Source organism: Phyllobates terribilis, unplaced genomic scaffold (assembly GCF_046119375.1).
Source record: "Phyllobates terribilis strain yellow unplaced genomic scaffold, ASM4611937v1 Scaffold_2__4_contigs__length_985480577, whole genome shotgun sequence".
Classification (NCBI taxonomy): domain Eukaryota; kingdom Metazoa; phylum Chordata; class Amphibia; order Anura; family Dendrobatidae; genus Phyllobates; species Phyllobates terribilis.
The window spans coordinates 440,336,403-440,359,499 of NW_027362762.1; the positions used below are offsets into that span (position 1 = coordinate 440,336,403).

Sequence of the window (23,097 nt, forward strand, 5' to 3'; positions counted from 1 at the left end):
CCGCGCGCGCCGTCCTAAAAGTCCCCAGTCAATGGCCGGAGGACTTCCCTATAAAAGGCACCTCCAATATGGAGGTGCCCGTGCAAGGTTGTAGCTTTGTGTGTGATACTCTGCTTCAGCCCTCAGGTCCCTCTGCTAGCCAGACTACTAGCCCAGCCCGCCAGCCAGACAACAAGTCCAGCCCGCCAGCCAGACTACAAGTCCAGTCCGCCAGCCTGACTACAAGTCCAGCCCGCCAGCCAGACTACAAGTCCAACCCGCCAGCCTGACTACAGGTCCAGTCCGTCTGCTTGTCTACTCGACAGCCCGACAGTCTGTATACAGTCCAGTCCGCCAGTCTGTCTATGGGCTCTGTCTGCCTGCCTGTTACCGGCCAGCTCGCTTACCTAGAAGCACCTGCCTGTTACCTGCCATGCCTACCAGCCAGCCTACCTGGAGGCTCTCGCCTGTTACCTGCCGTGTCTGCCAGCCCGCTTACCTAGAAGCACCTGCCTGTTACCTGCCGTGTCTGCCAGCCCGCTCACCTAGAAGCACCTGCCTGTTACCAGCCGTGCCTACCAGCCGCCTACCTGGAGGCTCCTGCTTGTCCCTTGCCGTGTTTGCCAGTCCGTCTGCCCAGATCACCCGTCAGCCTGCCTGCTGTGCTCATCTGCTGTACCGGTCAGTCTCTGCCTTCTGACCTGTGGGAGTCACCTGCTCTCATACAAGGTCGGTCCCCAGAGTAGCACCTGGTCCCTCTGCTCGGTCCTTCCCTGGTCACGGAGTCGATTGAGCCGCCATACGGCCTTGGTCGGTCCGAGTTGATACCTAGTTACGCCCCTCTGGTCCCTCCTTGCACCGCAGCACAGAGGTTCCACCACCCGGATCCGTAACATAGATATTGCAAAAAAAAGAAGACGTTTGCAGCTAGAATAGACATTTACCACATTAACAATGTATAGAGGGTATTTCTGATTCATTTAATGTTAGCTTCATTGAAAAAAAAAGTGCTTTTCTTTCAAAAATAATGACATTTCTAAATGACCCCAACCTTTTGAACGGTAGTGTATATCACAGAGGAGACACTTTGGATGGTGTATATAGATCACATAAAGTGCAATAAAACTGCTGCAGAGACACTGTGGATGTTGCTTCATCATAGGAGAGGGATGGGAGGGAAGTGTGCTAACTCTGACCGCAAAGACCAGTAACCAGTGTCAGGATGTAATCAAGAGCTTCAGTAGTGAACGTTGAGTGCTCGCAGTCTAAGAATTACAGGGCCAGTGACAGTCAAAACGGGGCTGGTGACCCAAGAACTGCAGACCTCAGGAATCTGACCTGGGGCTGGAGAAGGTGACATCACGGACCATAAATGAAATATGGGCCAGAGGTTTCCTATTGCTGTGCTACATACACAGCTTTGCTCCTTACACACACACAGCTCTCCTACACATATAACTGTAATACATATACACACACCACTCTATCCATACAAAAACACAGCTTTGCTACACACACCCAGCCCTGCTACATACATTGTGGCGTACCGCTAATAGCGTAAAACCCGGCATCACACTTTCAGCTGTATCTGCATCTTGGATACAGATAATAATAATTTTTATTTCAATAGCGCCAACATATTTCGCAGCACTTTACATTTTATTTTCATTTCAGCACGTTCACTTTTCATTTCAGATACAGTTGAAAGCAATAATGGAACAGGGAGTTGTCAGCTCCCGCCTCCATCATTCTCCCTGTGCGTCTGATGTCTCAGCGCAGCGGGCATGATGATGTCACTACATTGTGCATGCCGTGCTGAGCTGTACATCAGAGCACACACTGCAGAGCCTGTAGTAGCGGGGGAACGGGTAGAGGTGAATATTTTGTTTTTTAATCAATGAGTACTTTGTTGGGGCCATTACACTATTTGAAGGTCTATTTTGGGGGGCATCATACTATTTGGGGGCTGTGTGGGGGCCATTATACTATTAGGAGGGATATGTGGGGTCTACTATACTGTTTGGAGAGTGTGTGGGGCCAATTATACTGTTTGAAGGGCTATGTGGGCACCATTATACGATGTGGATGATTATGGGGGCCAATTATACCGTTTGGAAGGCTGTGTGGTTGCAAGTTATACTGTTTGGAGGGCTTTGTGGGGACCATTATACTGTTTGGCGTGCTCTGTGGGGGCCAATCACACTGTTTTGAGGATTTTGTGGTGGCCACTATTCTGTTTGGAGGGATAGAGGGGGCCATTACACTGAATGAGGGTTGTTATACAGTGTGAAGGGTTGTGTGGGGTTCATTATACTGTGTGTAGGGTTGTGTGAGGGCCATTATACTGTTTGTATGGCTAGTGAGGGCCATTACAATGTGTGAACGGTTGTGTAGGGTACATCATACTCTGTGGAGGGTTGTGTTGGGCTCATCATACTGTGTGGAGGGTTGTTTGGGGGCCAATACACGGTATGGAGGGCCATTATACTATTTTTAGGGCTAGTGAGGGCCATTATAATGTGTGGAAGGTTGTGTGGGGTACATCCTACCCTGTGGAGGGTTGTGTTGAGCTCATCATACTGTCTGGAGGGTTGTGTGGGGGCCAATACACTGAATGGAGGGCCATTATACTGTATGTAGGGCTGTGTGGGGACCAGCATATTGTGTGGAGGGATGTGTTGGGTCATATACCGTATATTCCGGCGTATAAGACGACTTTTGAAGACTGAAAAATCTTCTGTCTAGTCTGGGGTCGTCTTATACGCCGGTAATGCTTTTGAACTTTCAGAAATTGACATGCGGGGATACTCTGGGGGTGTTAATAAGCTGCCGTGGCCGTATCCCTGCCATGTCGGAGTTAATATAAGGTGGAGGGAGTTAAAATACGGCGGCGGTAGGTCCAGACAGTCAGCGCTTCTGTGCTGAAACTGACACATCGCTGCGTATTCCCAGCTCCGGACACAGCGCAGGGCTTCTGTGCCGACAGCTTTCACTTGTCACAGAAGCGCTGCGCTGTGTCCGGAGCAGGGAAGTTCGCATCGCTTCTGTGACAATATATGAAAAGCCGGCAATTCAGCAGCGGCATAAGCCGGCACCCGACAATTTAGAATAGAAAGAATAGAGCTTCACACATAGATTAGATAGATAGAAACATGTCAGTCTCATATATATGAAGTACAGTGACAGTGTTGCTTACTGTACTTGTCATTTAGTGTAAAGGATTTATTAAAACAAATATTAGTGTTTCCATGCACCGTCTCTTTAAAAAAGCCGGCCGGCAATTCAGCAGCGGTACCCGACAATTTATAACAGACAGAATAGAGCTTCACACATAGATTAGATAGATAGAAACATGTCAGTCACATATATATGAAGTACAGTGACAGTGCTGGTTACTGTACTTGTCATCTAGTGTTAAAATAACGGATTTATTTAAAAAAAAATTGGCGTGGGGTTCCCCGTAATTTTAGTCTCTAGCGGAGGTTAAGCAGACAGCTGGGGCAGATGTTTGAAGCCTGGGAAGGGGGTAATACCCACGGAGCTTCCCAGGCTACTAATATCAGCCCCCCGCTGAATACCTATCCTTTACTAGCTATTAAAATGGGGGACCCCCCCAAAAAAATGACGTGGGGTCCCCCCTATTTTAATAGCTAGCAAAGGCTAGGCAGACAGCTGGAGGCTGATATTAGTAGCCCAGGAAGGGTGCCATGAATATTGGCCCCCTCCCAGGCTAGAAACACCAGCCGTCAGCCGCCCCAGAAATGGCGCATCCATAGGATGCGCCAATTCTGGCACTTAGCCTCGCTCTTCCCACTGCCCTGGTGCGGTGGCAGGGGGTAATAGGGTTGGGGTTGATGTCAGCTTATAATGCCAGCTGACATCAAGCCCAGGTTAGTAATGGAGAGGCGTCTATAAGACACCCCCATTACTAACCCCATAGTCAAAGTTAAAAGAAAACACAAACACCCAGAATAAAGTCCTTTAATTGAAATAAACACACAATTCTTTATTGTTCTAAATTAAACCATACTTACCATCACGCCCATTCCAGCTGAAGCCAACGATCTCCTGCAATAAAACTAAAATAATAAAGCAACCTCATCCTTACCTTTCCATGGTTCCCAGGACAGCTCCAGCTCTGCTACATCGAGATGACAGGCTGGACCGCAGCAGAACGCTGCCATCCAGCCTGTCATCCCGCAGACACTGAGAAGCGCAGGCATGCTTGCGCTCCTCAGTGTCTCGCTGTGACGGCATCCAGATGAGCCGACAATGAACTCAGCTCACCTCCTGGACGTCCGTCACTGACAGCGTGGGAAACTTCTACTGCGCATGCGGGGAGCAGGAGAATTTTCCCACGCTGTCAGTGACGTGCATGAGGTGAGCCGAGTTCATTGTCGGCTCATCTGGATGCCGTCACAGTCAGACACTGAGGAGCACAAGCATGCCTGCGCTTCTCAGTATCTGCGGGATGACAGGCTGGATGGCAGCGTTCTGCTGCGGTCCAGCCTGTCATCTCGATGTAGCAGAGCTGGACCGGTCCTGGGAACCATGGGAAGGTAAGGATGAGGTTGCTTTATTATTTTACTTTTATTGCAGGAGATCGTTGGCTTCAACTGGAATGGGCGTGATGGTAAGTATGGTTTAATTTAGAACATTAAAAAATTGTGTGTTTATTTCAATTAAAGGACTTTATTCTGGGTGTTGTGTTTTTTTTATTACTTTACTAGAAATTCATGGCGGTCATGTCTAATATTGGCGTGACCCCATGAATTTCAGGCTTAGGGCCAGCTGATAATGCCAAGCTGGCCCTAACCCCTTTATTACCCAGTGAGCCACCGCACCAGGGCCCTGGATGAGTTGGGTACAGCGCCAGAAGATGGCGCTTCTATGAACGCGCCATTTTCTGGGGTGGCTGCGGACTGCAATTTGCAGCGGGTGGGGCCCAGAAAGCTTGGGCCTCCCTGCGCTGCAGATTCCAGCCCCCAGCTGCCTAGTTGTACCTGGCTGGACACAAAAATAGGGCGAAGCCCACGTCTTTTTTTTTTTAATTATTTCATGAAATAATAAAAAAAAAAAGGGCTTCCCTATATTGTTGTGTCCGGCCAGGTACAAATAGGCAGCTGGTGGTTGGGGGCAGCCCGTTCCTGCCTGCTGTACCTGGCTGGACACAAAAATATGGCGAAGCCCACGTCAACATTTTTGGGAAAAATTAATTACAAAATTAATAATAATTTAGGGACTGCATCTTTATTAACCCCTCAATTGTCATTTAGTGTTAAAATAAAGGATTTTTTAAAAAGAAAATTGGCGTGGGATCCCCCATCATTATAGTCTCTAGCGGAGGTTAAGCAGACGGCTGGGGCAGATGTTTGAAGTCTGGGAAGGGGGTAATACCCACGGAGCTTCCCAGGCTACTAATATCAGCCCGCAGCTGAATACCTAGCCTTTACTAGCTATTTGAATGGGGGACCCCCCCAAAAAATGACGTGGGGTCCCCCCTATTTTAATATGTTTATGAGTGACAGTTTTCCTGCTATATACCTGCATGTCATAAGAATTTAAATTAAAAAAGGACCATGTTAAATTCAAATCTGTTTTTTTTTAATTTTTACCGGTGTTTGGTATGCGTTGGAAAAGGGGTAGTCTTATACGGTGAATATATCCTAAACTCTATATTTTAACAGGAAAGTAGGGGGGTCGTCTTATACACCAGGTCGTCTTATACGCCGGAATATACGGTACATATTTTCAGATGCATTTTGCAGTACCAGCAAAGTCTATGAGAAACCAGAATTCTCTGTTCACACATCTTGTGTTTTTTTTTTTGTTGCATATTTTGTGCCTTGGTTGTGTTCTTGGGAAATAGAGCATGTCACTTCTTTCAGCGTTTTTTCAGCATTTTTTCACATATAAGAAATAATGGGTGGTGGAAAAATGCTGAAAAATACACCAAAAAAGCACCAAAAATTTTTCACAAAACTTTGTGTACATGCATAAATAGAGACAGAAGACTGAAAAAAACGCAGCAAAAACACATAAAAAAATGCATCAAAACCTCCAGATTTGACGCAGCTGATTTCCTGCCACAGATCAGTTTTGCTGCAGATTTCTGACTGAAAAAAACCACAACATGTGGGAACATAGCCTTACAGTGTTGGATTGCTGGGTTCAAATCCCACTAAGAACATATACAAGGAGTATGTACTGTATGTCCTCCTCGGTCTCGATTCATCATTTCCTCTGTGCATGTCTGGCACTTTTTTGTTGCTGTTTGCACCCAATTCATTATTCTATTTGAGTCTTTTTGAAGTCTATTTTATATGTACTCGCCTGTTTGTTTTTTTATGCTTTGTGGGTGGAGTCCAGATGTTTTCGCCTGATTCATCAATTGTGACTTTGTAAAAAATTTGGTGCAACTTAAATCTGGTCTCCCCTTGGAGTATTTTTTGAGCATGTCAGTATTTTGACGGTTTTTGCAATTATGGCACCAATGTGAGACTTTTGGTGCCAAAAGTTGCAAAACCAGTTCAACACAGAAAAAAGCCCATTTTTTACTTTGCGCAAAATTGGTGAATCACTTGCACCATTTTAAAGAATTTGGCACGGCAAATAATACAAGACGAAAAGGGAAACAACTTACATGATGGGAAATTTAGCTTGTAATCCCCAATGAGCACAGTGATGCTAATGTCTGTAAAGCGTGGTAGAACATGATAGTCTATATAAGTAAAATAAGTAAACTTATTTTTGGCTTGCTAAGGCTGGTTTCAAATAATGAGGCAGTTAGCTCTGGTAAGGAGACCAGTTGATTGGCCAAATTTTGCGATTTGAGCACAATCTGTGTTTCATGGACATGTGAAACCATTTATCACTATGCCTTCACATTGTGTTTTTTTCTTTTTATTGTACTTCTGAAGGAGTACTTCTGCATTTTATTGTACTTCTGAAGGAGTCATCCATAGGTGTAAGTATACAAACTACGCAAACATAGCAAATGCCCTTGGGGCTAGGTGATAATAAATCCCTCAGCCACATCCATCGGAAGACATCATAAATATAAAAGAAACACAAGGGTTCTGTTATAGAGTTTCCACTTCACCCTATACTGTATATAGGTAGCTGTTGGACATCATACTGTATATAGGGGCCATCATGCTATATATAGAGAAACTTTGAGGACATCATCCTGTTTGTAGGAAAGCTGTGGGGCCATCATACTGTGAGTAGGAAGCTGTGGAGGCCATTATACTGTGTAAAGGGAGCTGGGGGCCCATCATATTATATATAGGGAAACATGTAGGCCATCATACTGTGTATAGGGATCTGTGGGGGACATCATATTGTATATAGAAAGCTGTGGGGCCATCATACTGTATATAGGGAGCTGTGGGGGCCATCATATTGCATATAGGTAGCTGTGGGGCCATCATACTGTATTTAGGGAGTTATGTGAATATAATAATGTATATAAAGAGCTTTGAAGGCTATTAGTGACCGTTTCGGCGAACATGCTCAGGTGCTCGCCGAGTATCTTCAGGGGTGCTCGGTGTTATGTTTTAGTCACTCAGTGCTCGTAATTTGCGACTGTTTGACAGCTTTAATACATGTGAGGAATGCCTAAGAAACAGGCATTCCTCACATGTATTAGAGCTGTCAAACAGTTGCAAATCATGAGCAAGGAGTGATTAAAACATATCACTCGAGCACGCTGAAGATACTCGGGAAACACCCGAGCATGCTCGTAAATCTCGAGTAACGAGCATGCTTGCTCATCACTATAGGCTATCATATTGTGCAATGGGAACTATGTGGATATAATACTTTATAAAGGGAGCTGTGGAGATCATCATACTGTGTATAGAGGGTTATGGGGGACATCATACTATATGTAATGAGCTGCAGAGGCTATAAAACTGCATATAGCAAACTATGTGGGCCATCATATTGCTTGTAAGGAACTGTGGGAGCCCTCATACTGCGCAGAGCAGGGATGTTGGTGTCACGAAGGCACTGTTTGTGGTCACCAGGCAACTCCAAAATGGCTACCACATACAGGTTTGACACTAGCTACTCTATTTTCCAGATCCCAGGGGTTGCCCTGGCCCTCACCCTTTAATCCCTGTACAGGTATCTGAACTTACAGAGGGGCCCCTAGGCTGGGCCAAGAAGTCAGCTGCTGTTTGGTGGTGCGAGGTGGCAAGAATAGTCAGGTAGCCGAGTCAGAACCAGGAGAACGTAAGGTACAAAATCGTCAGGCATTAGAAACATCAATAAACAAGCCGAGGACAGAGAATGGGATATGTCAGGATGAAACTACAAAAGCACAGAACAAAGGAATAGGCCAGGTAAGCACAACAATTCACTTGCAGTGGGAACTGATTCTCAGGGATTTAAATAGTGAGCAGCCCCACCCAGTGCTGACGGCAGGAAGAAATACAACCTAAGGCCGGTTTCACATGTCTGGATGTTTCTTGTACCTGAAAAATGCATACTGGAGATATCCGTGTCCGTGTGCACCTGTGTGACACAAGTGTTGCACACGTCTGCCGCATCAGGAGCACACGTACCAGCCTTTGGGAATCAGCGGTACAGTTAGCGCTGTTCTCAAGCGCCGGGTGCTGAACACTGCCCTCATCATAGTCCCCTGCTGGCGCTGCGATCAGAACCAGCAGGGATTAATGATGAGAGTAGTTGTCTGCTCCTGATGTCTCCACCTGTAAAAATAAGAATAAAATAAAAAAATCCATATACTCACCTGTCCGAAGATGTTCCCCGCTGTAATCCTCAGAAGAGGAGCTGGGGAGAATGACTCCTGCAGCGAGCGGGCCCCGGCTCCTCTGCTGAGCAGTCGCATGGATTACAGAGGGGGACACTTAGGACAGGTGAGTATATGGATTTTTTTATTTTATTCTTACTTTTACAGGTGGACACTGCTGGAGAAGAAAACTACTCTCATCATTAACCCCTGCTGGTGCTGATCGCAGCGCCGGCAGGGGACTATGATGAGGGCAACGTTCAGCACCCGGCACTTGGGAACAGTGCTAACTGTACCCCTGATTCCCAGGGGCCGGTATGTGTCACATGGATTGTATCCGTGTGTGGTACATGTTTACACGGACCAATTGACTTGAATGGGTCCGTGTGATTCGTGCTACCGACATGTGCGCAGACCCATTAATTTGAATGGGTCTATGAGTGTCAGTGTCTCCGGTACGTGTGGAAACTGTCACCACACATACCGGAAATACTGATGTGTGAAAGAGCCCTAATAGAATTTAAACCTAAGAATTCAGATTCTGGACTAGCCACAGCCACAAGTTCTAGGAATAAAAGAGGGCTACTGAATAGTCACTTGGCATCAGCAGGAGTAGAGGGGACAGGCAATGGCAGGGATGTCACAGATGGGAAATCAAAGCATTCATTAACATTCAGAGAAGCAGGAGGATTAGCTTGTCAGCACGTGATCACCGTATACAAATCACATATGAGTGATCACGTGATGGCCGACTGAATAGGCAAGCAGGATTGAATCCTAACAAATACAGAGTATGCTGAAAATTAGCCATGGTCCGAAAAACCCCTTTAATAATAATGCATTGCTTTTGTATAAATTTAAGGCGAGGCTCTCAGAATCAAGTCCTCTGGTGGGAGCAATGTTCCCCAGTCAGACAATGGTCAGATATTGTTCTACATTATTTACCTCTGTGAATAAGGTATTATGCACTTTGATGTTTTTTATACTGCTAAGATTGTAAAAAACTGTGATCTGATCTGTCCTCTAACATTTCATTCAAATATTATGCTGTTTACGACAAAAAACATCTGGAATATGGTGGTATAGTGCTTTAGATAACTAGGCAAGTGCGTTATGATTAGATTACATGTTCTTCTTGAATGGAAGAAATATCTATTAGGTTAATGCACGTCCTTTGTGACTGTGCCTGCATGTTATATTAATATATGACTATGACAAATGCTTGGATCTGGGGCTTTGTATCTGAATAAACAATACTGTTGTTAAAATAATTCTGCAATCAATGGGGCGTTAGAAGAGATTCTTCTCTGGGAGCGTTTACTTTTCCCTCTGTTCAGCGTTGTCCAATTGTAAGAAGGCAGCGTCATACAGAGGAAAAAAAACAAACACCCCTGGAGAAGATCAGAACCAGCTTTTTCAGTGTGATCTGGTAAGACTGATTTGTCTAAATCTTATCACACTGAGATCTTGCTCCCACCGCTTACTGTCATTACAAAATTGCGGGAGAGGACAACCGTGCTGTAAGGTCATTACACACAACACTATGGATCTATTCCAAGTACTGGGGAATAATGGACCAATACCTGGGAGACATTCAGAGCAATGTATGTGACAAACACTGCTTTCACTATCATCTTCATCGCTGCTCCCCGCGGCAGCTCTCCTCTCACAACACTGTAATGCCGCAGCCTCTACCCTCAACCTGAAATGAAGCATCATCAATAACGTCCGTTTCAGGGGCTGGGCTAGTACCTGTTCTACAGAGCATGCGTCGGTTGTTAATTCCGACGGATGCTCAGTAGGATCTTGTCACTGTGCACTATTCTTCTCAGTGCACAGTGACAATGTCATTTCTTGCCGGCTTGCGGGGATGGTGCTGGTGTTCGCTCAGTTGTACTTTCCTTAAAATATGCACTGACAGTGCGCTCTTTTGCTGGATTGTCACTTCTCATTGACAAGAGAGCATTGTCACTGTGCACTGAGAAGAACAGTGCACAGTGACAAGATCCTACTGAGCATCTGTCAGAATTGACAACCAATGCATCATCAGTAGAGCAGGGACTAGCTCAGCCTCTGAAACGGACGCCATTAATCACGTTTCGTTTCAGGGTGGGGACAGAGGCTGTGGAAGTGACTGTAGCCTCTGCACCCTGATGACGACTCATTTGAGTATCCCAGCATGCACTGGGATTCTCAAACAAAATATCATAAAACAGGAAGTAGTAACTAAATAAAAAATAAATCAGTTAGATAGAGCCGTGAGGGAACAAAAGGGACTTTTTATTAAAGTATATTAGAAAAAAGATTAGATAGAGATTTAGGATTAAAATACATTTTTGTTTCAGTCCACTCCTTTAAGGTCTAAAGTTATAATGTTTACAACTTAGAATTGTCAGCCTGGAACAACATATAGAAATTTGAGGGTCCAGTCATTTTCTTACTCTGTTGCTGTGTATTGCTCGAAATACTGCAGTTTTGTTGAGCAGATATTTAGTATTATATGTGATATGTGTGGTTCACAAAATGTTTTTTTAATAAATATATACAGTATATAAAAGTTTACTTAGCTGTTATTAGGATTGTCACATTGCTCCTTTGTTCCAAAAAGAGCTCGTAGGCGTATTGATATTTTTTGAAAGAAAGCAGCCATATTTTTCTTATCCGGTAGAAACCTTTAATGTCTTTACATTCTTATGTTATAGTTTTAAAACATAATAAAAATAACATCAATTACTGATCCATAATTTGCTCTTTTGAAGTTAGGATGTATTTTATCCTCCAAAAATCCTGTAAAAGTTACTGAGCCTGATGCTTTAAAATGAATGTAGCACCTATGAGTTTTTTTTTTAACAAATTCAAACCAGTACAATATTCATTTTCTCTTATCAGTCTTTATGTTCTCAATGATGCCTTAATTTTTTGCATATAGAGATAACCATCCTTCCAGCTTTTCTATAAACTGCATTTAAAGATATAACCATAAGCACGCTCGGACTGGCCTAGCGGGGATTCGGTGCATCCTCTGGTGGGCCCCGCCCCTAAACTGTACAGGAGCTGAATACATTAGTTTTAGTAGTGATCGGAATTGGGACCCTTCCGTGATCACTGCATCTTGCTGGGCCCCTTTCTTCCATGATGGACAGAGCAGAGCACCAACAGCTGTGAGTGATGCAGGAGGGGGACAGCAAATCTGAAGAGGGGACTGAGCCTGTTCAGCGCAGCGGCAAGAGAAAAAAAACATGAGCAAAAGGAATACAGTGCAGGGAGCAGGTGAAGGGACGGAGCAGAGTGGACAGAAAAAAGAAGCAGAGAGGAAGGAGCAGAGCAAACAAGAAAGAAACAGAGACCAGAGGAAACTGAAGAAGCAGAGAAAATGGGAACTGGATTACACAGCCAGGAGGTGCCACAGGAAGTGCAGCATGGAGGCAGGAGGCACTAACATGATCTTCTCGCACAGCACAGGAGCATGTTTGTATCAATGTACAAATGTCTGCTTGAAACAATACAAAACCCCTCTCTCCATGTGACATCACTATGTTTATTACCCCCTGCACTGTGACGTCACTATGTACATATATTACCCTCTGTACTGTGACATTACTATGTATACTACCCCTGTACTATGACATCACTGTGTACATTACCCCACATATCTGTGTATGTGTATACCACCCCTGTACTATGACATCACTGTGTATATTACCCTTGTACTGTGACATCCCTGTTCATATCACCCCTGAACGGTTACATCCCTGTGTATACTACCCCTGTACTATTATATCATTGTGTATATTACTCCTGTACTGTGACATCACTGTGTATATTACTCCTGTACTGTGATATCACTATGTATACTACCCCTGTACTGTGACATCACTGTGTACATTACCCCCTGTACTGTGACATCACTGTGTATATTACCCGCTGTACTGTGACATCACTGTGTATATTACTCCTGTACTGTGACATCACTATGTATACTACCCCTGTACTGAGATATCACTATGTGTACTACCCCTGTACTGTGACATCACTGTGTACATTACCCCCTGTACTGTGACATCACTGTGTATATTACCCGCTGTACCGTGACATCACAGTGTATATTACCCCCTGTACTGTGACATCACTGTGTATATTACCCTTGTACTGTAACATTACTATGTATATTATCCCTGTACGGTGACATCCCTGTGCATATTACCCCTGAACTGTGACATCCCTATGTATATTACTCCTGTAGTGATGTCACTAAGTTTATACCCCTGTAAAGTGACATCACTATGTATACTACCCCTGTACTGTGACATCACTATGTATACTACCTCTGTACTGTGACATCACTGTGTATAATACCCCTGTACTTTGGCATCAATATGTATTGTGGTAGATCAGATCATTTGGTTGGACATAGCGGTACACAGGAACACTGTCTCTTTAAATCTTCTGCTGGGTTTATTAAGAGTGCTGCATAAACCACAGCAATGTTAGCAAAAACAAACACGGCCTTCCTGGCCTAACAGGAAAAACAAAACATAATGTATGGCACAGTCCTTGTTGCTACGGGTAACCACCTGCTTCAGGAACAAACAACCCAAAGTTACCTTTCCTTCACATGCCAAAACAACACAGAGCTTTCACCTCCATGCCTTCACCACACCAAATGCTCTAAAAGACTTGGATTTTATCCTCTGACTTTCTCCCTCTCTGCAGGTGTTTAATCACCCTAGCACTAAAGATGGCTGATTAACTTCTCATCACTTCGTGTGCTGGAACATTTTTCCTATGTTTATATTACTGGAGCCAACAACCTCCAGTAAATATCTCCCCTCCAGTACTTTGCCAGTAACTTTGTTACAGTATATTATCCCTGTACTGTGACATCCCTGTGTATATTACTCCTGTACTGTGATGTCACTGAGTTTATACCCCTACACAGTGACATCACTATGTATACTACTCCTGTACTGTGACATCACTATGCATACTACCCCTGTAATGTGACATCACTATGTATACTACCCCTGTAATGTGACATCACTGAGTTTATATGCCAGTACTGTGACATCACTATGTCGCTTTACTTTATTGTGACATCACTGTGTTCACTATCCCTGCACTGTGTGGAGTTTTACTATAATACGTAAGTCCATAAAGGAGGTCATAAGCATAAACATTATATGGAGGACCAGTGGTGGACATTTATATTGTGTGTGGGGGGAGGTGCACGAAGGAGGGCACAGCTTCTTTAAGCCACGATTACATGTTGCAGATTTTTTTGGGGGGGAATTGCGATACGAACCCAATGATCCTGGTGCAGTGGCTTTTGATCAGCAACATCATGGTGGTTATGTTCAGGCTCTATGTGGTGATAATATATGGTAATGGTGTGGCGGCATTATTTTGCAATGTATAGCAGTGATATTAGTATATTGGTCTTGGCATGGTGGGTGTTCACTAACACTATAATATGTGTTATCTGGTAATTGTGTAACTATTTTATAGAAGCAATACTAAGAAAATGTAGACATGTTTATAAATTTGTAGAATTTAATTATTTTTGAGGCGGCACTAATGCATCACTAATTACTATGAGGAAATTTGGTAGGACTATTTTTTCGTAATGACTACTATGGCGTTTTTTGGGGGATAGTCTCTGTATCTCTCTTTTTACTGGAGGGAGCACTGTCTAAATGACAGAACTGCGGGGAACTTTTCTGTACGGTCTTGTATTCTGAGGTTACTGGGAGATGCTTTGTATCTGGAAGTCTTCAAAATCTATTGACTAGTCCTTAGGATAAGGTATAAAAACCGGATCTGTGGGGCTTGTTGGCCCCTGGTTGATCCGCTGTTTTCAGAGACTGTAGTGCTCAGTGAGCGTCATAGTTACTTTGGCTGTAGCTGGTTTGTATATTTCTTAGCAATTCTTGAAGGTATCACAACATTGTTCTATTTACATCAATGGTACAACACTGTAATGGCTGCAGAAACCGCTGTATAGTCGGCCAATAGACGGATAACCACAGATGTGATAATAGCTCTAAGGATAAGCCATCAATTTGTAAAGGTTGGTTAACCCCTTTAAACGCATGACACGATTTGTGAGTATGGAGTGTATGACACTGGTGTTAGGGGCTTCTATGTGTGGCATACTGTATATTTGGAGGGTGTTGTGTATATGGAACAGAAGGTACTGTATTAAGGACAGAAGTGCACTTTGCTTGCAGTATCCAGCTCTGTATTTATAGTGGGAATTGTATTAAAGGGGCTGTCTGATGAACTACACTCGTCACCTGATCAGAGGTTATTTGCTCCAGCGGCAGCCAAATGTAAACACTGAGTGCAGTTGCAATGGGCAGCACCTTTCTAAGAGTAGGAGCTGCTTCCGGGTACTGCAGAAAAGCTCCTGCTCTTTTAAATAGAAGCTGATCTGTGGAACCTGGCAGCAGCTGCTAAACATTGTATGACGCTGGGCTTTGCTACTTCATTCAAAATGTTTACATCCCTTTGCACTGACGAGGGCCAACAGCCAGAAACACTGTGTCTACATAGTCATATTGCACGACTCGTTAAAGGGTTGATTGTGACTTGTAGGATCGCTGCTTCCAATAGGTGGCGCTATAGAGTACAAGTCCTCTTTTTCTCTGAAGAGACAATTTGCATACATCCCTTTTAAAGAGTGACCCATGATCTGAAATGAAAAATAATTATAAACTTACCTAGTGGACTCCTGCTATTCACTGGGACTGTACCCCATGTCCCCCATTGGTCTCCTCATTTCCTCTTCTGGATTGGCTAGGGTTCTAAAGAGCCTCATCTGAATAGAGCAGAGGTTGGGCATGCGCATCTCAAGGGATCGCACCTCATAACTTCCAAACCCCTCTAAGGGAAAATGCACTTTGATGAAGTGCAGCGGACAAAACAGTCTGTTTTGCAGACTGTATTGTTTGATAAAATTCTCACATATACAGGGCTTAAATGTGTATAGTAGAAGTAGGGTGGGCCCCTGGAGTTTCCACCTGTGGGCCTTAGTCACCCCAGTTGGACCCTGACCATAAGAACCATAGACTGCACCTAATGACTTTGATAGGCGAGTCTTCTCTGTGATACAAAGACTAGTGAGTGCTGCAATAATTCTCACACTGCCACTCAATCATCTGAACAGCCCTTTTCAATAACATTGGTCCAAATCTTTTCTGTGTGCTATCCGATCTTTACACAGGACAATGCGCTGGCGAGAACAATGGTCTATTTCTATTGTGCAAACGAAAAGATCATTTCACTTGACGAACAAACGTTTGCTCGTCCATCAGCTAATCAGCAACTTGTTTAGACTTCACGATTATCGTGAAATGAAAGTCCTGACCTTTTAGAGTCAGCTTCAAAGCTTTTCTATAGTCTGTTTTGGTTTTTTTTAAATTAAAACTAATAGGTGCTCTTTAACACAATATATCAGTAAATTACACAGACCCTATTAAGACTACTGATGTAAAGCTGCATAATAAACCTAAGAACATTTTATGAGACACAAGTGGATTAAAGGTTGTTTTTGATTAGAAAGGTCTATTGCGGTATTAAGTTCTAATTACCAATATATGGCATTTTACTACAGGGAAGAATTAATTGTTACACATACTCAATAAGTTAATAATCTCATAAATCAGATTAAATATTGATTGTGCCTCAATGACGATTACCTGTAGACTCTATGGCCACTGTCATCTTGATACCAATCACTGTGACAATCACATTCCAGGGTGTAGCCTTCCCCATACATTGAATACTCTGTGACACTTTCTTCTCCAGGAACCACATAATGGTTTTCAATTATTCTGGTGAGGGAACGAGAAAGAAAAAATATATTGCTTTAAAACACTTTAATATAAATGAAAAAAACAACAATATATCTTATTAGAAAAAGACATGCAAACATAATTTACAAGTAAGACACAATTGTGTATTGCAACCTTGAATGTCCTAATTACACACATATGTGTATATATGGTGTAAATACAGTGTGTGAGTTTGTGTGTATATATGTGTATATATATATATATATATATATATATATATATATATACTGTATATATATACATACACACACTTTTACACTGTATTTACACCAGTACACTTTACGTACAAGTGCTTCTCACTTAATTAGAATATCATCAAAAAATTAATTTATTTCAGTTCTTCAATACAAAAAGTGAAACTCATATATTATATAGAGTCATTACAAACAGAGTGATCTATTCCAAGTGTTTATTTCTGTTAATGTTGATGATTATGGCTTACAGCCAATGAAAACACAAAAGTCATTATCTCAGTAAATTATTATAATAATTTACAAAAAACAACTGCAAAGGCTTCCAATGCATTTAAAAAGGTCCCTTAGTCTATTTCAGTAGGCTCCACAATCATGGGGAAGACTGATTACTTGACAGACAGATGTCCAGAAAGCAGTCACTGACACACTCCACAAGGAGGGTAAGCCACAAAACGTCATTGCTAAAGAAGCTGGCTGTTCAGAGTGCTGTATCCAAGCATATTAATGTAAAGTTGAGTGGAAGGAAAAAGTGTGGTAGAAAATGGTGCACAAGCAATCGGGATAACCGCAGCCTTGAAAGGATTGTTAAAAAAGGCCATTCAAAAATTTCGGGGAGATTCACAAGGAGAGGACTGCTGCTGGAGTCATTGCTTCAAGAGCCACCACACACAGACATATACAGGACATGGGCTTCAAGTGTCTCATTCCTTGTGTCAAGCCACTCATGACCAATAGACAACGCCAGAAGCGTCTTACCTGGGCCAAGGAGAAAAAGACCTGGACTCTTGCTCAGTGGTCCAAGGTGTTGTTTTCAGATGAAAGTAAATTTTTGCATTTCATTTAAAAATCAAGGTCCCAGAGTCTGGAGGAAGAGTGGAGATACACATAATCCAAGCTGCTTGAGGTCTAGTGTGAAGTTTCCACAATCAGTGATGGTTTGTGGAGCCATGTCATCTGCTGGCGTAGGTCAACTGTGTTTTATCAAGATCAAAGTCAGTGCAGCCGTCTACCAGGAAATTTTCAAGCACTTCATGCTTCCCTCTGCCGACAAGCTTTTTTGGAGATGGAAATGTCATTCTCCAGCAGGACTTGGCACCTGTCCACACTGCCAAAAGTACCAATACCTGGTTTAAAAATAACAGTATCACTGTGCTTGATTGGCCAGCAAACTCGTCTGACCTTAACCCCATAGAGAATCTATGGGATATTGTCAAGAGGAAGATGAGAGACACCAGACCTAACAATGCAGACGAGCTGAAGGCTGCTATCAAAGCAACCTGGGCTTCCATAACACCTCAGCAGTGCCACAGGCTGATCGCCTCCATACCACGCCACATTGATGCAGTAATTGATGCAAAAGGAGCCCCGACCAAGTACTGAGTGCATTTACTGAACATACATTTCAGTAGGCCAACATTTTGGATTTTAAAAACATTTTTCAAGCTGTTGTTAGAAAGTATTCTAATTTACTGAGATAATGACTTTTGTGTTTTCATTGGCTGTAAGCCATAATCATCAACATTAACAGAAATAAACACTTGAAATAGATCACTATGTTTGAAACGACTCTATATAATATATGAGTTTCACTTTTTGTATTGAAGAACTGAAATAAATTAACTTTTTGATGATATTCTAATTTAGTGGGAAGAACTTGTATACAGTCATGGCCGAAAGTGTTGGCACCTGGAAAATGAAGTATTTCTCCCAGAGAATTATTGCAATTACACATATTTTGTTATATACATGTTTATTTCCTTTGTGTGTATTGGAACAAGAGAAAAAAAAGGCAAATTGGCCATAATTTCACACAAAACCCCAAAATTGGGCCGGAGAAAATTGTTGGCACCCTCAACTTAATATTTGGTTGCACACCCTTTCGAATAAATAACTGCAATCAATCACTTCCTATAACCATCAACAAGCTTCTTACCCCTGTCAGCTGGCATTTTTGACCACTTTTCTTTTGCAAACTGCTCCAGGTCTCTCATATTTGAAGGGTGACTTCTCCCAACAGCAATTTCAAGATCTCTCCACAGGTTTTTAATGGGATTTATATCCGGACTCATTTCTGGCCACTTCAGAACTCTCCAGCAATTTGTTTCCATCCATTTCTGAGTGCTTCTCGAAGTATATTTAGGATCATTGTCCTGCTGGAAGACTCATGCCCTAGACGCAAACCCAGCTTTCTGACACTGGGCACTACATTGCGACCTTAAATCCTTTGGTAATCTTCAGATTTCATGAAGCCTTACACACAGCCAAAGCACCCAGTGCCAGGGGCAGTAAAATAACCCAAAAATATCTTTGAACCTCCACTATATTTGACTGTAGGTACTGTGTTCTTTTCTTTGTGGGCCTCATTCTGTTTCCGGTAAACAGTAGAATGATGTGCTTTGCCAAAAAGCTATATCTTGGTCTCATCTGTCCACAAGATGCTTTCCCAGAAGGATTTTGGCTTACTCACGTACATTTTGGCAAACTGCAGTCTAGCTTTTTATGTCTGTGTGTCAGCAGTGGGGTCCTCCTGGGTCTCCTGCCATAGCGTTTCATTTCATTCAAATGTCGACAAAGAGTTTGCGCCGACACTGATGCACCCTGAGCCTGCAGGACAGCTTGAATTTCTTTGGAACTTGATTGAGGCTGCTTATCCACCATCCGGATTATCCTGAGTTGCAACCTTGCATCAATTTTTCTCTGCCGTCCACGGAGATTAGTTACAGTGCCATGGGTTGTAAACTTCTTGATTAGGTTCCGCACCATGGACAAAGGAAAGTCAAGATCTCTGGAGATGGACTTGTATCCTTGAAATTGTTGATATTTTTCAACAATTTTGGTTCTCAAGTCCTCAGAAAGTTCTATTCTCCTCTTTCTGTTATCCATGCTTAGTGTCGCACAGACAGACACACAATGCAAATATTGAGTCAACTTCTCCCCTTTTTATCTGGTTTCAGGTGTGAATTTCATATTGTCCACACCTGTTACTTGCCACAGGTGAGTTTGAACGAGCATCACATGTCTGAAACAAAGTTGTTTATCCACAATTTTGGAAAGGTGCCAACAATTTTGCCTGACCCATTTTTGAGGTTTTGTATGAAATTATGTCCAATTTGCCTTTCTTCCTCTGTTTTTTTGCGTTGTTCCAATAAACACAAATAAAATAAATATGTGTATAATAAAACATGTGTAAATGCAATAATTTTCTGGGAGAAATACTTCATTTTCTGGAACAATTTCAAGGTTGCCAACACTTTCAGCCATGGCTGTACATATATCATAGTACAAAATTCAGAACCCCTTCCTGTACTGTTTACTGTATAGTATTTAAGGTGAACGCATACTTGTTACAAATGGGTTGTAAGGAACGCAGTGGTAAAATTCACGGACATGTCAGTTTCTAAAATTGAAATCCTAAACTTTAAATATTCTTCATATACACATTTTTCCTAATTGTATTTCCCAATGTCCCAGCTTTGTTTTTTTTTCTTTTATACAGACCTCCAAACCTCCTGCATAGACATAGATTTCAGACACTATGCTTACTGCCTGCAGCAGCCACTAAGTGGAGCGTGATACATTGAATTCAACAATAAAACAGTATGCGGGTACCTCCTAAACTCATCCAAGATGTGGCTGCAGACATAAAGAAGATTTAGAGCTGTGCATCAAAAATTTTAAGTTCTATTCACCATAAGGGAATATATAATTATATGCTAATTATATAATGAGAATTATGGACATGGTGTCAACAGCCATAGAGATAAATTTTAATGAATTATGCATAAGTCACTTCCAAACATGAGGCATATGTATTATTATATTTATATTATACTTTAGAATTCCATTAAAGGGAATCTGTCAGCAGGTTTTTGCTACCTCATCTGAGTGCAGCATGATGTAGGCAAAGAAACCCTGAATACAATGATGTATCACTTAGTTTACGGGGTGCAGCAATTCTGAGACAATCAGAGTTTGTAGATTTAGCAATGCAGTAGAGCTGAGAAAGCTATCCAAGCCTACACCAGGCTCTGTATGTACAATATCCATAGACAGTGAGGTGCCTATCACAAGAGGAGGCGGAGTCGGACTAGCATGCATGCGCTGCTACAGTCCAGATAATGATAATCACCAGGTGATAAAACCTTCAGTGTAAGTAAACAGCACAACACAGCCTCATATGTTACACATCGTTGAATTCAGTGTTTTAACCCTTACCTCATGCTGTCCTCTTATTTCATAGTAAAAACTTGCTGACAAATTCCATTTAACGACTAGCCACAGACATTTCTATTGCTGGCAGGTACTTTATCTAACTGAAAGAAGGATATAACTGCAATTATGATCTCATGAAAACTACCAAAGGTACTCACAAGGTTGCAGTATAACAACATAGAAGCAGGAGTCAATAGCGACTGCAGCATCAAAGTGTTTGAAACGAAGGAGGGAGCTCTCTTTGTCAGTCTTTAAGACAAAGGCCCTCGTCTGTTGGTGTATGAGCCTATACAGTCAAAAATATAACAATGCATGATCTGTACCACCCAAATGATGCTAATCAAAATGACTCATTTAAAAAAAATGTTCTTTTATGGCTGCATCAACCACAACACAATACCTTTATATATTTGCTATAGCTGTATCGATATTGCTGTGTTTATGCTATAAGGTAAATATAGAAACCCGCCACCCAAAAAATATAGAGAATTTGCTTTCAATTTCTTCCCTTGCCTCTACCCCACCAATAAAAGGAACAAGAATTAAACAACATATTATATCTACCGCAAAATAAAAACTACACTTTATCCCACAAAAAACACAAAACCTTTATACGGCTATGTTGATGAGTACATAAAAAAATGGGACTCTTGGAACAAAGGGGTTAAACACAATTTACCAGCAATTCTTCTAATAACCACTCAAGATGACCACTGGCATTTTTCTGAATATGTGGCACTAAACAACATTGGCATTGCGCTTAAAGAAAACCTCTTACCTATCAACAAATCAAGAATTGCTAGTACGGTAATTAAAGAATACAAAATGTGTTACTGTACGTCACTAAATACTACACAAAGGATCACTCATCATACAGGCTCCAGGTCTAAATACAATAGGATTACAATGGTGCTCTTAAGAGGCCCTCAGCAGATTAACATTTAGTTCTCTTTTTGTAAAGAATGACAAATCTTCCAACAGTTGAAAAGATAACCTGCAAAGTGTAATCCTAATGTTGTCTTTAAAAAAAAAAAGGAATTATAAAGATGTTATTGTGTTATTAAGGGGAAATCTTCTTATGACATGTTTGAGGTGACTGGGGCCACAAGAAAATTAATACTGTACATTGCACAATATATGTCATGTCAAATTATGATATTGTAATTTATATCGCAAGAAATATGAGAAAAATGCATTGATTTGTGATTTAAGTACATAAATAATGAATAAAAAATGCTATAATTAAAGGAATTGTCCTGGATTTAGAAACTAATGACAGGCACTTAGGAAAGGTCATCAATATCAGATTGTTCATCAGAGTGTCACGGGTGTGTCAGAGGTGACAGACAGTCGCCCTGCAGTTGGTTGCAGGAGATCTCTACGTTTGGCATTGCATACATCTTCTTAGAGGCTGGCTGTCTCTAGGACCCAGCGGCTACCTCCCTCCGGCTAATTAGCTCCCTGGCCTGGGTGTATAATTGGCTGGGGTGTCTGAGAGGGAGGTGAGGCTTTAGCAAGAGCAGTACTTCGTCCTCTCTGGGGCTTGAGGCTGTGTGCGCATTTGTCTGGAGTCGTCTAAAGCTAAGCAATCCCCCCCTGTTTGTCAACCCATGTCTATAGAGTTTAGTGGAGATCGACTAGTGCTCATCTTCTCCTGTCCCTAGCCTTAGCCATACTCCAGGGAAAGTCAGGGTGAGGCACGCGTGCGGCGATTGGTGAAGAACCAATATAGGGATGGTAGTTGAAACAGGGTGACACTAGACCAGAGTAGGAGGTCTCTCCTTCCCCCTTTCCCTAGAGTCTGGGCTTACTTTCCCTTTTCCCTTTGTGTTGCACTAAGTCTTTCCCACACCTGGCGTGATATTATCGCCGGCTGAGCAGGTTTTTGAAAAGGAAAAAAAACCTGACATTTTGGGTGAATGACCTCTGCTGTGAGGTTCAGCAGCAGCAGCAGCATCAGCGGTTACAGGTTGCCAATGTGGGGGTCTCTGCAGGTAGGCCGGTCCAGCCTGAACCCAAGGTTGCCCTCCTGGACAGGTTTTCAGGAGGTAGGGACACGTTTTTGTATTTAAGGAGGCATGCAAATTGTACTTTCAACTTC

At 42.5% G+C, this 23,097-nt stretch overlaps 1 protein-coding gene across 8 annotated transcripts in view; it reads right to left on the reverse strand.

The window, feature by feature from the left end:
• SRRM3 (serine/arginine repetitive matrix 3) overlaps window positions 1-23,097 on the reverse strand; it is a 598,168-nt gene that overhangs the window by 144,783 nt on the left and 430,288 nt on the right. For all 8 annotated transcript variants that reach the window (XM_073665425.1, XM_073665430.1, XM_073665431.1 and 5 more), the window contains one exon: window positions 16,435-16,569. In XM_073665425.1, coding sequence (XP_073521526.1) covers window positions 16,435-16,569 — 135 coding nt within the window. The remainder of the gene's footprint in view (window positions 1-16,434; window positions 16,570-23,097) is intronic.